General features: G+C 38.8%; 1 protein-coding gene across 1 annotated transcript; it reads right to left on the bottom strand.

Annotated features, from left to right (window-relative positions):
• Positions 1-4,587: 4,587 nt before the first annotated feature.
• On the bottom strand, positions 4,588-7,047 carry LOC133731711 (F-box/kelch-repeat protein At5g60570). Its single transcript, XM_062159115.1, has 2 exons — positions 6,877-7,047; positions 4,588-6,610 (listed from the first exon to the last, which is right to left on the bottom strand). The coding sequence occupies exon 2, from the start codon at positions 6,189-6,191 to the stop codon at positions 5,031-5,033; it is 1,161 nt and encodes a 386-aa protein (XP_062015099.1). The 5' UTR covers positions 6,192-6,610; positions 6,877-7,047; the 3' UTR covers positions 4,588-5,030.
• Between the last annotated feature and the right edge of the window lie 8,110 nt (positions 7,048-15,157).

Below are 15,157 nucleotides of genomic sequence, written 5' to 3'. Positions count from 1 at the left end.
TTTTAAAAAAAAATTTTTAATATCATTTTACCCTCACTCTTTTATTACTTAGAGAGAGAGAGTGGAAGAGAGAGAAACCATAGGAGACTTCGCCGGAGCCGGTCACCGGCCCCCAGATTTCTGTTGCTGGAATCCTGTCACCGGTCGCCAGATTCCGGCCAACTTTCGCCGGAATCCAATCATCGACCGCCGCCCACCGAAATTTTCTGAAGACTTCTATTGGCCTCAATAGACGTCTATTGCCCCCAATAGAGGAGTAATAGATGTCTATTGCCCCCCAATAGACGTCTACTGCCCCCAATAGAACTTTCATTCACCGGAATGGGAACTAATCTTCTTAAATTTAGACAAATAAACTTTGATTAAAGAAAAAAAACAAGGAGATTACATAAATTGAAAACGTATATTACCCCCAAATAGACGTCTATTGCCCTCCAATAAAACTTCATTTTTGCCTTTTTTTTTCTTTCATTTTGAGCCTTCTCCCCTATTTTTTACCAAAACTTAAGGTTTAGAATATCCACTTACATATTAAACATAACGTACATGAAATACCTTAATTAAGGCTGCAACATTTCACATAAGCAAAAGAGATGGCCAATTAGCTTTAGATTTCTTAGCCCTCAGCAAACAATACTTGAGCCTTTTCATGCTCCAATTTTATTTTATTTTTTTCCCTTTCTGAGCCTTCTGCCCACAGAAGAAAAAAAAAATTAATTGAGCCAGATCGACGCGAATCCAACTCGGCCCAAGAAAACTCCGCCGGTACTTTTCTCTTCCACCGTCACCCTCTCCGCCGGTTTAGATTCAGGTTTCAGTCAAGCTCTAGCGCTGGCTCAGGTTGAGCTTCAGGCTCTAGCGCCGGTGCTGATTCGGCTTCTGGCACGAGGACTACCTGTGATTCGGTTTGGGATTCTGGATTTGTAGTCAGAGATGACGGAGGCAAGTGACATCGTCTAGGATTCCGGTTGGAGGCAAGCGACGGAGGCAAATTGGCCAGTGACGCCGTCTGTCCAATTCCAACGAGGAGGGAGCGACGGGGAGAGAAAGAGTCTGTGAGAGAGAGAGAGAGAGAGTGACGGTGATTCTGCACAGAGAGAGGAGAGAGAGATGAGAGAGTGGCATAGTTTGATATTGTTTAGGGTCCTTGACCCAAAGCCCCAAAATAAACAAAAATGATCCCACTTACCCCAGTAACAGATTTTTGTTCCCACTTACCTAATTTAACACTAAATGACCATTTTGTCCTTAACTCAATTAATTAATTACATCCACTGCCACTCTCTATTTCTCTCCTCCTCCGATCCGGTTTCTCTCTCTCTATCAGATCGTTCCTCTTCGCTCCGAGTCGCCGCTGTCCACGCTCCGATGGTGTCGCCGGTCTTGATCTCTGTGCTCTCATTTCCAGCGAAGCATACGATCTCTATCTCTCTCTCTTCCATTCCCAGTTTCGATCAAGTCCAGCTTACCTGGACTGAATTCGACGACGACGAACTCTGAGGCTGTCAGCGGCGAACGAGCTGGCGTCGTCTCATCCAAAAACAAAATGGAAAACTCGCCGGAAACATCCCTAAACTCGCTTCAGAACTCCAGCCGGCCAATTTAGTCTCGATCTGCGGCCAGTCCCTCAACCTCATCGCCTAAACGTCATCATTTCCGACCTCGCTTCCTGATTCCTCCGTTGCCAACCAGTTCAACAGCCTTGACTACTGTAGCGAAGCGAGCTTCCACAAGGTCCAGAATCGAGAAATTGGGGCATCCATCTCTTCATGTCTCACAGTCGAAGTCTGCAACCGGCGAAGGGAAAAGAGGGAGAAGACTTGGGTGCCCAGAGCATATTCTAGGTGCCCAATTTTTTTTTATTTTTTTTATTATTTTTTTTTTTTAAGTAATGGGACAGAGGGGAAAAAAGTTTTGAATGTCTATTGTCTATTGGGGGGCAATAGACGTCTATTGGAGGGCAATAGACATTTTGAAATTGATATAATTTCTTCGTTTTTTTCTTTAATTAAAGTTTTATTTGTCTAAATTTAAGAAGATTAGTTCCTATGTCGGCTAACGAAAGTTCTATTAGAGGGCAATAGACATCTATTGGGGGGCAATACATGGCTGATAGTCGTCTATTGGGGGGCAATATACGGCTGATAGTCGTCTATTGGGGGGCAATATATGGCTGATAGTCGTCTATTGGGGGACAATAGACTATCGGGACAATAGAGGTCTATTGGGGGGGCAATAGATGTCTATTGGGGGCAAAAAAATATTTCCGGTGAGATTTTCAGCAAATTCCGGTGGGCGGCGGCCCGCGACAGGTGACCGGAATCCGGCAAAAGTTGGCCGGAATCCGGCGACCGGTGACCGGATTCCGGCAGCCGGTGACGGGCTTGGCGAAGTCTCCTATGGTTTCTCTCTCTCTCTCTAAATAACAAAGGGGTTAGGGGTAGAATGGTATTAAAAAAAAATTTAAAACAAAAAAAAAAATTTTAATGGGGTATTAGGGAAGACTCCCTTAGAGTGTATTGGGTAAGAGAGAATTAAAAAAACTTAATGGAATTAGTGGGAAAAAAATCCCTAGAAATGGGGTAAATGGACAAAAACCCTATTGTTTAATTAGGCTGAGGGTATATTTGTCATTGTACTCTACCCAATTTGAGAATTAAAATCTGTTCCTGGAGTTAGTGAGATCAGTTTAGCTGATTTTAGTACTTTTGATCAAAGACCCTTAATACAATATTGGCAATAGATATATAACCGGTCCAAAACTAATCGACAAATAGATGTTGTAATTGTATCTGCAAGGTGATGATGGGATTGGGCAGTTTTTATAAGAATACATGTGTGCAAGCCCTTGGCCGCACACATACATTGGGAGCATGAAACAAGTTTGAAGGACGATGATCGATCGGCACGAAATACCCATGTCAAGTCGCTCCTTGTATCCGCAACCAACAAGAAAGTCTTGGGAGGTGTTCCAATTTTTACTTCGACCCAAGAAAACCCCGATAGCATACACAAACCCGAATGCAGCGGCATTGCGAGGGATGAGTTAGTTTCTGAATCCTTTTGCCTTGGGATGAAGATGTTGATAATGATCTCTATTCATTTGAAAAATCTCTTCGGATAAAGACGTTGATGGTGCAGGTCGTAGCAGAGGTAGGAAGGGAGGTGTAGAGAGAAACCAATATCTGTAATGGCCGGTCCTTGGTTTGTCGACAAGAGACTGGTGCTTGTCGACAAACCGTCTCTTGCCCATTATTAAGGTAACCCTTCTCTCTTTGAAGGTCTTGGTTCAAATTCATGGGCCTTTCTCTTAGTTGTATACTGAGAATGTGGGGCGAGTTGCTGGCACTACCGCGGGCATGGTCTTTTCGGTGGTATTGTACAGCTACTCTTTGGAGGTTGTTGAAGAGTATGGGTATCAATGGATATTCAAGTCGGATCTAGGATGCATAGAGCTAGGGCTGCTTGAAGAATAGATCAATAGATCAAATTCACAAATAACAATCGAAAATTGTCTCCACATCGAATAGCCAACCAGTCTACTGATTTAGCTGATTTTGTACGAGAAACACAATTGTAAGGTCTCATGAATAAAACGATTATTGATCACTAAACTATAGTTGAGGCTCGATTATTTTTCAAAATTGCGGACAATGAATTAATTTTTCCAGCTAGACCATAATTTTGCTGGTCCCTTCTACCATGCTAATCAGGATAACATATAGACCAAACTTAAAGGTGGGGCAATTTAAACACTAAACCCTAAAGAAAAAGGGAAAAATCAGTATGGTAACCCTTTCAAATTAAGCAGAGAGTAACAACATTTAGAGGTAGCTTAAATTCAGGCAGATGCATTTGGTGCCCCATGCCATCACTTTTATAGCATCTGCTTGTTTTGGAGAATGTGATTACCTCACGTTGATCCTTTACTTTCTGCAGAATATAATTAATGAATTACTACTACTCTACTGCACTGCTGTCAGTGTATTGCAGGCCTTGCTGCTACCTAATAATCCAATCCTAATAGTTCGCATCTGACAATTACTGTCTATATCTAAATTCATTCCAAACTAACTATCTTTCCAAAACACATCAAACATGTTACAACACTGATGATTTAAGACAGGAAACCAAACGAGCAGCAGGCAATCACAAAGAAAAACATGTCAGACCAGGAAAATATAATTAGAGGGAAATTTATCTTGATCGCATGTCAGAACTAGATGAAAACTGTGCAACCACATAAGAACTTTGAAGGGAAATGAACCTCGACCACAGTGTACAGTACCTAAAACTAGATTCATCTTCAGGCCTAAACTATGCAGAACAATCATAGATATTACCCGCATTGCTAGTAATGACACAGTACACATCAGAATTTTAGGCAAGATGTAAAGCTAGAAGTATCTAGAGCAAACATATAGGTATATATAAGTACAAGTACACTATAAACAAATGGATATTTTCTCTAGGCAAACAACCGGACACATAATTTGGACTCATCAAGCGGATTGTTGATATTTAATCCAAAATGAATCTGAAAACAAAACATATCATATATCTAGCAGGATTCATTCGAACCAAACATATAAAGGAAGTATTCAGTACGGTGAAAGGGTGGATCAAGATAACATTTCTTTATCTTGGTCCAGATAACTGGAAATAAATCTGTGACATATATAACACTGGATCAAGCACAAATTTAAAAAACAAATCAATAAACAATAAAGTTCCCAATTTATTAAGAAAAAAAATGAGCTATAGATGATAAACACAACTTCAAAGATAAGATAGGGAGCAGCATACTATCCATGTGACCCTATTTTGATTCTTCGAGAGCAAATCAGGATCATGGTCCATGGAAGTGTGGAACACCCAAGATGCGGGGCAGTTAAGAATAGCGAACCAACTTCTGAGCCAGCAAACAATTAATTCTAGTCAATCAGATAGATGCACAGGAAGTACCCTGAAGGGGCCAGGTCAGATTGCAGAAACCAGAACCTTCTTTCTTGTTAATCTAAAAAGAACCTTCAACAACCCATAACTGCACAGTTGTACACAAACACACCCACATTGTCTTTTTGACCAATCACCTTCCAATCCAAGGTACCATTCTTAACCCCTGACTTTGGACACCAAGAGTTCAGGACAATACTTTCGCCTTCTGGACCTCTTTGGCCACCCACAACAAGAAGTTTCTTTCCACAAGCCTTGAAAGCCAGGCCCCAGCCATTTGAAAAGTCAGCCCTAACTGGAAGTCTTCCTATAACATCCCAAGTGTTCTTCTCCTTATCATACTTCTTAACCATATTGGTTTCATACTCGACCGCATATAGTTGGTTATCCACTACTGCGATAAGAGGAGGAGCCTGCGCCGCCCTATTGACATATGGATACATACCCTCAATTTTCCTCCATTTCCCTGTCTCCAGATCATACTCCTCGCCACAAGTCAGTGAATCAAAGGGACTTGACATCCCACCAATGACATAGAACTTGTTGTCCATGAAGAAACCAGAGCACAATCTACGCGGTGTGTGCAAATCAGGTAAGACTTTCCACCTACCAGATATAGAATCATATAACTCTGCTGACTTCAAAACATTTCCATTTATATCACTCCCGCCCGCAACAATAGCAATAGAACCAAGGCTGCCAGACCCGAACAAACAGCGAGGCTTGCTCATTCCCTCACATTTAACCCAACTATGATGTATCACACTATACTTCCAAATAGCAAAATCCAGTAATTCACGACCAAAAACCAGTAACTGAGTTCCCACAGCCAAAGACTCCTTGTCTGCATGGTTGAAACACTCATCACAAGGCACCTTAGGCAATGTCATCCACTTATTTCTCATCGGATCATACGCTTCCCACCCTCTCAAATCACAAACCAGATACACCCAATGCTCCTCAATTCCCACCTGCTTCCTCAACCCATACAAATACTCACTTCTAATTAACTTATTAAACCTTGTATTAGTACATGACAGTGAAGCATAAGCTGATCTAGGAGTCCAAGCAAGGCAATGCAGAGCTACATCATCAACCAGACCAGGGAAAAAAGAATCACTTGATCCGTATCTTCGGCGACCATCATTCATTCTACCCTTCAAATTCACCTTCGCAATAGTATTTACTCCCTCTTCCTTCTCTTCCATTGTATGATTATCCAAAGGAAAAGTCATGTTTCTTCTGTTAACAAAACTAATTATTATACCCGAAACACAACCCAGACAAAAAACAGATGTCAAAAAGCCCTATTATGCCTTAATCCCGGACTTAATCAGCTGCCAATACCTTGAAAAAAAAAATTCCAATCATTGCAGCCAATCGATTTCCACAGTTATTGTCTTCATCAATTAAACAATTTATGGTATAAATTGAATGGCATACTTCTTACTCCAACAAAATTCCAACTATCGCAAAACCAAATACGCTCAATTTCTATATCGATCAGACAAATCTCATGGCCATCACCCAATCAATTTGACAATAAATAGGAAAATTGGCTGATACGGTTCAGAATTCTGGTTATATCACCTGACGATCGATTAACTTGGACAAAATTTTCTCCGCCAAATTCCATCAATCCAATAAGGACTACCTGCATATACATAAAACCAAAAAATCAAAAAATATTCAAGATCAAAAAAACAAAAACACGGTATGAGAAACCCGCAGAACCACATCAACAAGCAACAAACACAAAAATAGAATACAAAAGAGATAAGGTCCGATCCGAATCCAATGCCGGTTTGAAACAACAACGATCCGAATCAGATAGATATTCCGATCCCGGCCAACGGAATCTGAGAAAAGTAACAGCCTTGGAAGAAAATGATGACAGAAATAACGGCAATGCATGCTTACCGGAAAGTGCGCAGAATCGGCATCGGATCTTATGGTTTAGTTGGCCGGAAAATGAGGCCGGAAAATTTTGGCGCCGAGCATGTTACCGGATTCCGGCGAGGGATAGAGAGAAAAGGATGAGAAGGAGAGGGAGAGAGAGAGAGAGAGATGAGTAAAGTGTGTGATATATAAGTGAGGAAAGAGCGAAAGGAAGGGCTGGGGTGGAACGTAACTTACAAAACTTTTATTGACTTATTGCTCAAACAGTAATTTTTTTAATAAATTTTTGGCTTAGCAGTGATGGTACTGTTCTTGTTGTCTTCTTGCCCTTGTCCTTAACAGCAATAATTTTGTTTCTTCTCACTTTTTCCATATATTTTGATTCGATATTTTTATATTTGAGTGTTTTTTTTTTTTGACCTTCAAATTTATTCGTTTGACTTCACTATATTATGAATTATTAAATGACATATATAACCTCTTATAAAACGACTATTAAGGACAAAAATTGTACCATAATATTATATATATTTTCATTGGACTTTCCAATTCAATAATATTATATTACATTCTTTATTATTTTTCTTATCTATTTTCATTTTCCAATTTTACTGCATACTCATTAAAGCATATATATATATATATATATATATATATATATATATATATATATATATATACACGGATCCGTTCGAGAGCGGACGTCCGCAACCCAGAAAAAGTGCTGACGTCGCTGCTCCGGCCTCAATCAAGAGGCGACGGCGCGGCGCGGCTTGCCGGAGGGATGCTGAGGGTCGTGCGGAGAGGTCTGCGGTCCGATGGAGTCGTCGGTGACGGTTCTGCTGTGCTGCACAGAACCTGCAACTGCAGGTGAGGTGGCTGCCCAGAAACCGGCAAGCCCGACCTCCTCCGACCTCGAACTCCGCCCAGAAGAGGTCTGGGACGCCTCCGGCCTCCCTCCGGCCAGCCCGCGCCGCCACCGCCGCCTGGAAGCCGCCTGCTGCATCGACGTCCGCACTTTAGCGACAGTGCAGACATCCGCCCTTGATCGGGATATATATGTATATTTAATAAGAATTAAAACTACGATTAAGGTCTTGATCAAAAAAAAAAAAAAAAACTACGATTAAGGTCGTATGACATAAAAATTTCTATCATCATACATATTGAACGCATATTGATTAGGAGAACAAAAGATATCTTAAAGAACCATTCTTGTTGATTAGAAATTAATTTTTGAAACCCAATACCTTGTGTTGGGAAACTTGAGTGAGGGAATAAATTTAGTATTTAAAAATTTGATAGGAGGTCAAGTGAGTAAATTTGGAGGTTCCAATAGAAAATTCTTTATAATCTATGAGTTTATATAATTAGTTAAAAAATTTAATCTCTTTTAATAAATAAATAAATATATATATATATATAGTTTTAGTCACTCAACTTTCGCTTGATTGACACTTTGGTCACTCATGTTTATCAAATCTCACTTTAGTCACTCAAATTTAACTCCGACTATCACTTTAGTCCACCGGTGAATTTTTCCAATAAAAAAAGTCACAAGACGCCTCATGCCATTTTTCAAGGGTTATTTTAAGATGTTGAAGAGATGTGAGACCTTTGGTTTGAATATAGGTTGAAATTTTCTGAAATTATAGGACGAAAATAACCCTTAAAAATGGCATGTTAGGTGTCATGTGACTTTTTTCATCAAAAAAATTCACTAGTGGACTAAAGTGATAGTCGGAGTTAAAGTTGGGTGACTAAAGTGAGATTTTATAAACATGAATGACCAAAGTGTCAATCAAGAGAAAGTTGAGTGACTAAACGAGATTTTTTCCTAAAAAAAAAGTTCAAAATTATATACCCAAAATGAGATTGAAGATGAAAAGAAATTATAAAAGAGAATCCGGATTAACCTTATCCTCCTACGTTACAAATGAGACAAATAGCAATATGAGACACATAATGAATTTAGGTTTTAATTAGTTTCCTTTATTGACTTTATTTTCCTATGCTTCTATTGCATTTCTATCACATAACAATTAAGAATATCTATATATACAATTATTAAGAGAAGAGGCTTTGTTAGCCAAAACTGAAAATTTTGACAGATTTAACCCTGAAAGATTTAAAAACTTTGAGAATAAATTAAATCACAAGGATAAATAGGACAATTATCAAATAGATTTTTATTAAGAAAATTAAAAAGAAATGATTCCACAACCCCCACTTATCTCTCCCACTATTTTCTGATTTTCTCTCTGCAATAACTATCACTAAATCTATTTTTTCTGCAATAACTACCCAAACTAGTATGATATAGGCAGTGAGTCGAACTCATGACATCTTATTTATAAGAAATAGACTAAATGTTATTGGGCACTAACAAAAAAAAGTTAATTTTTTTTTGGTATAGTTATAAATGGTCCATGTGGTTTGGGGTGATAATTAATATTAAGCTTGTGGTTTCAAAATGTTTTATTTTAACCTTATAATTTGTGAAGTTGATCAAAGTTGGTCTAAAAGCTAATTTTGACAAAGTCTTTCTCATGTACAAGTCATGTGTAAAGATAAGTTTGTCATTTCAATCAAACAATAAAACGAAAGAAAATTAATTTAGAAATGATATGGAATGAAATAAATAAAAAAAATTATTATTCCACATACTAGGACTGGGCATTTTTGCCCAAAAGCCCGGAAACCCAATCCGGCCCGTCTCAAATAGGCCCGTACAGTCCGGGCCCTGAATTTTTTTTTGCAAAACAGTCTGGTCCCGGGTCGAGGTATATAAAAAACTAGGGCTGGCTGCGGCACGGTTGCCGACATTTTTGGGGTCAGCCGAATACCGACTGAAGATCTTCGGTTTCGTCAGAATTGAAACCGGTACCGTGCCGGAAGTTCGGTTATCGAAACCTCGGTTTACCGAGGTAAACAGTCGGTATCGGTTGGTATTTTGGCACACCAATCGTCGGAGGTCGGTGAGGTCCGTGATGGTGGAGGTGAGTAACGGTGGTGACCGGAAATAGGTGTCGGAGGAGAGAGAAAACATATCTAGTTCCTTTGTCCTCCATTAGACCAAAACAATTTGGAGATGAGAGAGGGAGGCAGAGAAGAGGAGCTGGGATATGAGAGCAGTGGGCGGAGGAGCAGATAGAGGGGGAGGCGGAGAAGAGGGTGGGGGGGGGGGGGGAGGGAGTGGGTGGAGGAGATGAATAGATGAGAGAGAGTGAGACAGAGGAGAACAGGAGCTGGATTCCACCATGAGGTTTGGGAGATTTGCAACTTGTACTCCTTGTAGTTAATTAGAGAAAGAATCTAAGAATCTAAGATAGAATGGCAGAAGAATAGAAGTCAGAAACGAAGAGAGAGAGAGAGAGTCGTTTTTGGAAGAAGAAGAAGGAAGATCAAATAAGAGAGTGAGGGAGAGAGGAAGTCGTTTCTGGAAGGAATAAAAGGGAACCTTTTTTTATTTCAATTAAGTATCATATATGTTTGACGTTTGTGCATCACCTATCACATGTGAGCTTGTGGCTTGGTGGTAGGAGGCTTGAATTTACAACAAACTTCTGAAGAGTTCGATGCTTGGCACGTGCAAAAGGGTGGGAATTTTTTGGAATTAAACCATGTCGGTCGGTTCGGTAATACCGAACTTATGAAACATGTTGTGCCACTGCCGAGCCGACAATCTCACTTCGGTATGGCACTACCGGTACCGATCCACCGGCTACAGTCTTTGTCGGCGCCGACTCCACCGGTTCGGCTAGTTTTCGGTCGGTTGCGGCAGGTTCGGCAATTTGAGCCACCCCTATAAAAAATGGTCCGGGCCCGAGCCCAGTAATTTCAAATATGTAAAGTCCGTCAGGCCTGAACAAAGGATATGTTTCTTTAATATTATTTAAGTATTTGTCTTCTCTCCAGTCTCCACGCGTCAAATCTCCTTCAAATTCTCTTCCTCTTTTCTTCCTTTTCCTCTTCCCTTACTTCTTCCTCTTCCCCTTCAGTTCTAAAGAAGCCTAATCTATTGAGACCACACAATCCAAGTCCAATTTTCCTATGGTTAAAAAAAAGTCCAAATTTCCAAGAACCAAAATAAAGGAAGAGTTGTCTTGACGCTTTGCTTTTCTCGAGGTAAAGGTAGATCTTTGGGTTTTTTGTTTTCTGGGTTTTTTTGAATTTGGGTGATGGAATTTATCTGGGTTTTATGTGTATGAATGGTTGTGTGGTGGGTTTTGATTGAGTTTGGATCTGGGACAACGTGGATGAGGTCTTGATTCTAATATGGATCAGTTTTTGATTCTGATATGGATGATTGTGTGGTGGGTTTACAACTTGCTGCGATGGCAGGAACAGTCTTTGAAGTGATGGCCAAGAACAAGTATAGTCTGAGCCACAATTGGGGTCAGTTTCAGAGCCCTCGACCTCAAGGGTGATGGTCTTTCTGGTGAGGGTTCTTACGAAGATCTTGCATGATTGGCATATTGAAATTGATCTGGGAAACCAGAGAGAAACGATTGAGAAATTGTGAGGATGAAAATTGAGAAGTGATGGCCCGAAAGCCAGGAAAACCCGGCTCGAAAAAAAATTGTCCGGGCCCTTTTCGGTCCTAAAAATTTTTACACATCATTTGGGCCCGTCTGAAAATTACAGTCCTGGTTCGGGCCTTGTAAATTTTACACTAGGCCCGGCCCGTGCCCAGCCCTACCACATACAACTAGGGGCGGATTCAGGGGGGTTGAGTCTAGGCAGCTGCCTAACCTCGAAATTTCATATTAGCCATGGAAGTCGGTTTGGTCTTTTGGTTTCTGCATAATTTTTTTTTTAAGGAGAGGGCAAGAGGGTTGGGGATGATGCCCTCCACGTCCTTTCTGTTTCTTCTCTCCAATAAACCCACGAGCTAGTGGTGCAGGGTCATCTACGTTGTTGTCTTGCCGGTGTAGACCAGATGTCCTAGTGTTGGGTCGTGTGCAACCTGGTGGGTTATGGTCTGCTACAGAGGATGTTGCAAACTCTGATGGTAACGGTCCCTTGGGTGTCTCGATTGGTATAGGTGCCCAAATCAGCTTGGTTGGTCAACCTTGTATGCTGGATTTCAATTTTTCCAGGATTTGAATTTGGGACCCATGAGACACTTGGGTCGATTTCTCTACTTCCCAATTTTTAGGTGTGCTGCTTTTATTGTTAGGTAGATGGTTCATTACTTCACTTTATGGTAAGTCTTAGTTTAAGTGCATTGTGAGTACCACAATTGGGTGTTATGGCGAACAGTGTAGTTTGTGCTAGAGTGAGTCTAGTTTTGATTTTTCTACCAGTTTCTCACATATGCCCATATAGCATATTCGGTGGGTTTGATCAATAAATCTCATGATCATGACAATGGTTCTATTGTAGGTAATTATCTTGGGGAGGCTAAGATTTTACCTTCGATTTTTTATGGGTTTTACATAGTTGTTTCAGAGTTGTGTTCTATTGTACAAGGACAAATTGTTGGTATAGTACATCTTCTAGTTTGTTCTACTTCAACTCTAGGGTCAAGCCAATTTTGGCTCTTACATGCTCCCACTTTTATTTGGGATGTCTTCTTAAGCGATTTCTATCGTTGATATTTTCAATGAGTTATTTCCTTAAAAAATAAAATAAAAACTAGTATTCACTCACCATTTTAATATATATATATATATATATATATATATATATATATATATATATATATATATACCCTTCTAGTGAGGGATTCCATTTTTTTGCCATTTTAAGAGATCGCTCATTAGACCCACTTTTCAATTACATATTCATTTCTTAACTGTTAAGTTTTTAGCTATATATGAGTAAATCATCTCTGCAAATTTTCAGCCAAATTGATAATCATTAAGGCATTCATAACTGCGATTTACAATTATGAACATGAACAGTTCAGGTTTGACAGATTCGGTTCGTCAATTGATTTAATCTAGTTCGATACCTTAATGATCATCAATTTAGCTGAAAATTTACAGAAATGATATATACATTAGAACCTAAAAACTGAACGGTCGAGATGCCGAAATAAGATCTAAAAGTGGGTCCCACAAGAGATCTCTTAAAATGGCTCAAAAAAAAGATCCCTTAGTGGAATGACCCTATCTATATATAATCTATTTTCTTCAATAAACGAAAACAAAAATAAAAGTTGTATTTAGATTAACAAGTTAGAGAATGATGAAATATAGTTTAACTCTCAACTTTGTATATTTTTAGGGTGCGGCTATTGCCACCTTACTAACTATTTTGTTCACCTTACATTCTCTTCTCACTCTACAAATATTTTTTTAGTTTTATGTTTACTTTGTTCACCCATTTGCAGTACCTAAAATACCCTTTTTCAATGTAGGGTTTAACTCGAAATCTTTTTCTATTTGACTTCCTCAGTGTCTCTCAGTTGTTTTTGGCTTCCTCCTCATCTTTCTCAGTCAATCTCATGAATTATTAGTCAATCAGTCTCACCGGGTTTAACGATGAACGAAAAGATTAAGAATGAAGTTTAAGTACATATTCTGTAGGGGATAATAAGAAAAATTAATTGTAGTTTTTAATCTAATATTGTCCTTTATTGTAATTGTATATTATGATATTTTAGTATTTTAATAAATCAGAAACTTGTAGAGTGAACAAAGTAGTTTGTAGGGTGGCAATAGCCGCACCCATATTTTTATGTAGAAAATAGTATTTGGGAAAGTGCTAAAAATGGCTAGGATACAGTTGAAATTTTCAAACATGAATATGTTTCGATGAAAAAAAGTGTTTTCCTTATGTAATCATTAAATTTTTTACTCTGTGAAAAAATTGTCTACAAAAATAACATAATCTTAACAAACTTATATGTCGCACTTATGGTTTATCACCGGTCCCATTGAGGTGCTTTACACATAAAAATATTAGATCTAATGATTATAATATCAAAAGCATCAATTTTATTGCGGAGCGTTGTAAAATTTCTTGTATTAAAATTCTAATAAATATATAACTTTAAAATTTCTTTAAAGTTACCTCTTTCCCCTATATCTCTTTAAACCCTATATCTCTTTCCCCATTCATCAATCACCAAGATGATCTACTTTTGGTCCATTTGGATTTGGTCGGCTTCAAGATAATGTTCAAATTCCGGTAAAGTATGGTCAAATAAGAGTGGTAATCAAACAATCAGACGGTACAAGTTTGATTAAGAATGGTCAAATCACGTGGGGAAAATAATGTCAAATATTTCAGCAAGTCAGTGTGGCGGCGTTTAGTGGGATATGTTGAAAATTTTGATGGATGAATGTGTACAGTAAGCACAATGACTCAGCGGTAGCCAATCAAGCACGTAGATACAAGTACAAGGCATTAAAAGGTTAAAAAAGACATTTACTTTGGTCGAAAACGGTAAACGTCCCTTTATTTCTTTTGTCTGTCTGGTATTTATATGAGTTTCCACGTGATAAGTACAAGAGCTCAGAGGGTGCTACACTTTCAAAGTTTCAATACCTTTACCAGATTCTCAAAAGGGAAAGTTACTGCACTGGTTTTTCTTTCTTGGAGAAGTGCCTTGTTTTCTTTGGATTTTTCACCAACAAATAGACAATTAAACCTATGAACAAAATGTTCACTTCAGGATTTAATCTATTATTGGAATAAGTTTTTTTCTGGATAATTCTTAGTTTCACTCTTAGGGTGAATGAGGCATATTCACCTCTATTGTCGATTAACATATTTTTACTTAATAAATTTATAATCCAACGATCTATATCTTAAATTAGTCTTTAAATATCATATCTGTAAAAAAAATCAATCGAATCGAACAAATGGATGGTTCTAACAACACTTACTGCTAGTATTATGTGATAAGCATAGTCCAACAGCAAAGCTTAATCTCTCCAAGACTCATGCACATAGTGCAACACTATCCACCAAGCCTGCTGTCCGTGATCTTGAAGTCTCCTAGATAGAATGTATATCTTTTGATATATATGAGTTTATCTTTCTGTTACATGTTGATAGCTCATCTAGATTCATTATGTAATTATCTCGTTTGTTAGACAAGAGTCCTCTTACTTGTATATGTTTATCTTTTGTTGTACATACCTCTATATATAGAGTCATGTAACTTGATCATGAACATACTGAAAATCATTTCTGGCTCCATTGTCTTTTATGGTACCAGAGCTCTAAAGTCTAATAGACAAACACTTTTTTTTTTCTGATCCTGTTCGAGTTCAATGGGTTCCACAGTTGGTGCTTCGTCATCTTCCTCATCCACTGCTGCCCAGAATGTCTCCAGCATGCTGTC

The sequence above is a fragment of the Rosa rugosa genome, chromosome 2 (genome assembly GCF_958449725.1).
Source record: "Rosa rugosa chromosome 2, drRosRugo1.1, whole genome shotgun sequence".
Classification (NCBI taxonomy): domain Eukaryota; kingdom Viridiplantae; phylum Streptophyta; class Magnoliopsida; order Rosales; family Rosaceae; genus Rosa; species Rosa rugosa.
Note: the sequence above shows the minus strand (reverse complement) of the source record. Positions and strands in the feature narration are given on the sequence as shown.

Excerpts from the sequence above, each read along its gene's own strand:
- LOC133731711 (XM_062159115.1), bottom strand. The coding sequence starts at position 6,191 with ATGACTTTTCCTTTGGATAATCATACAATGGAAGAGAAGGAAGAGGGA.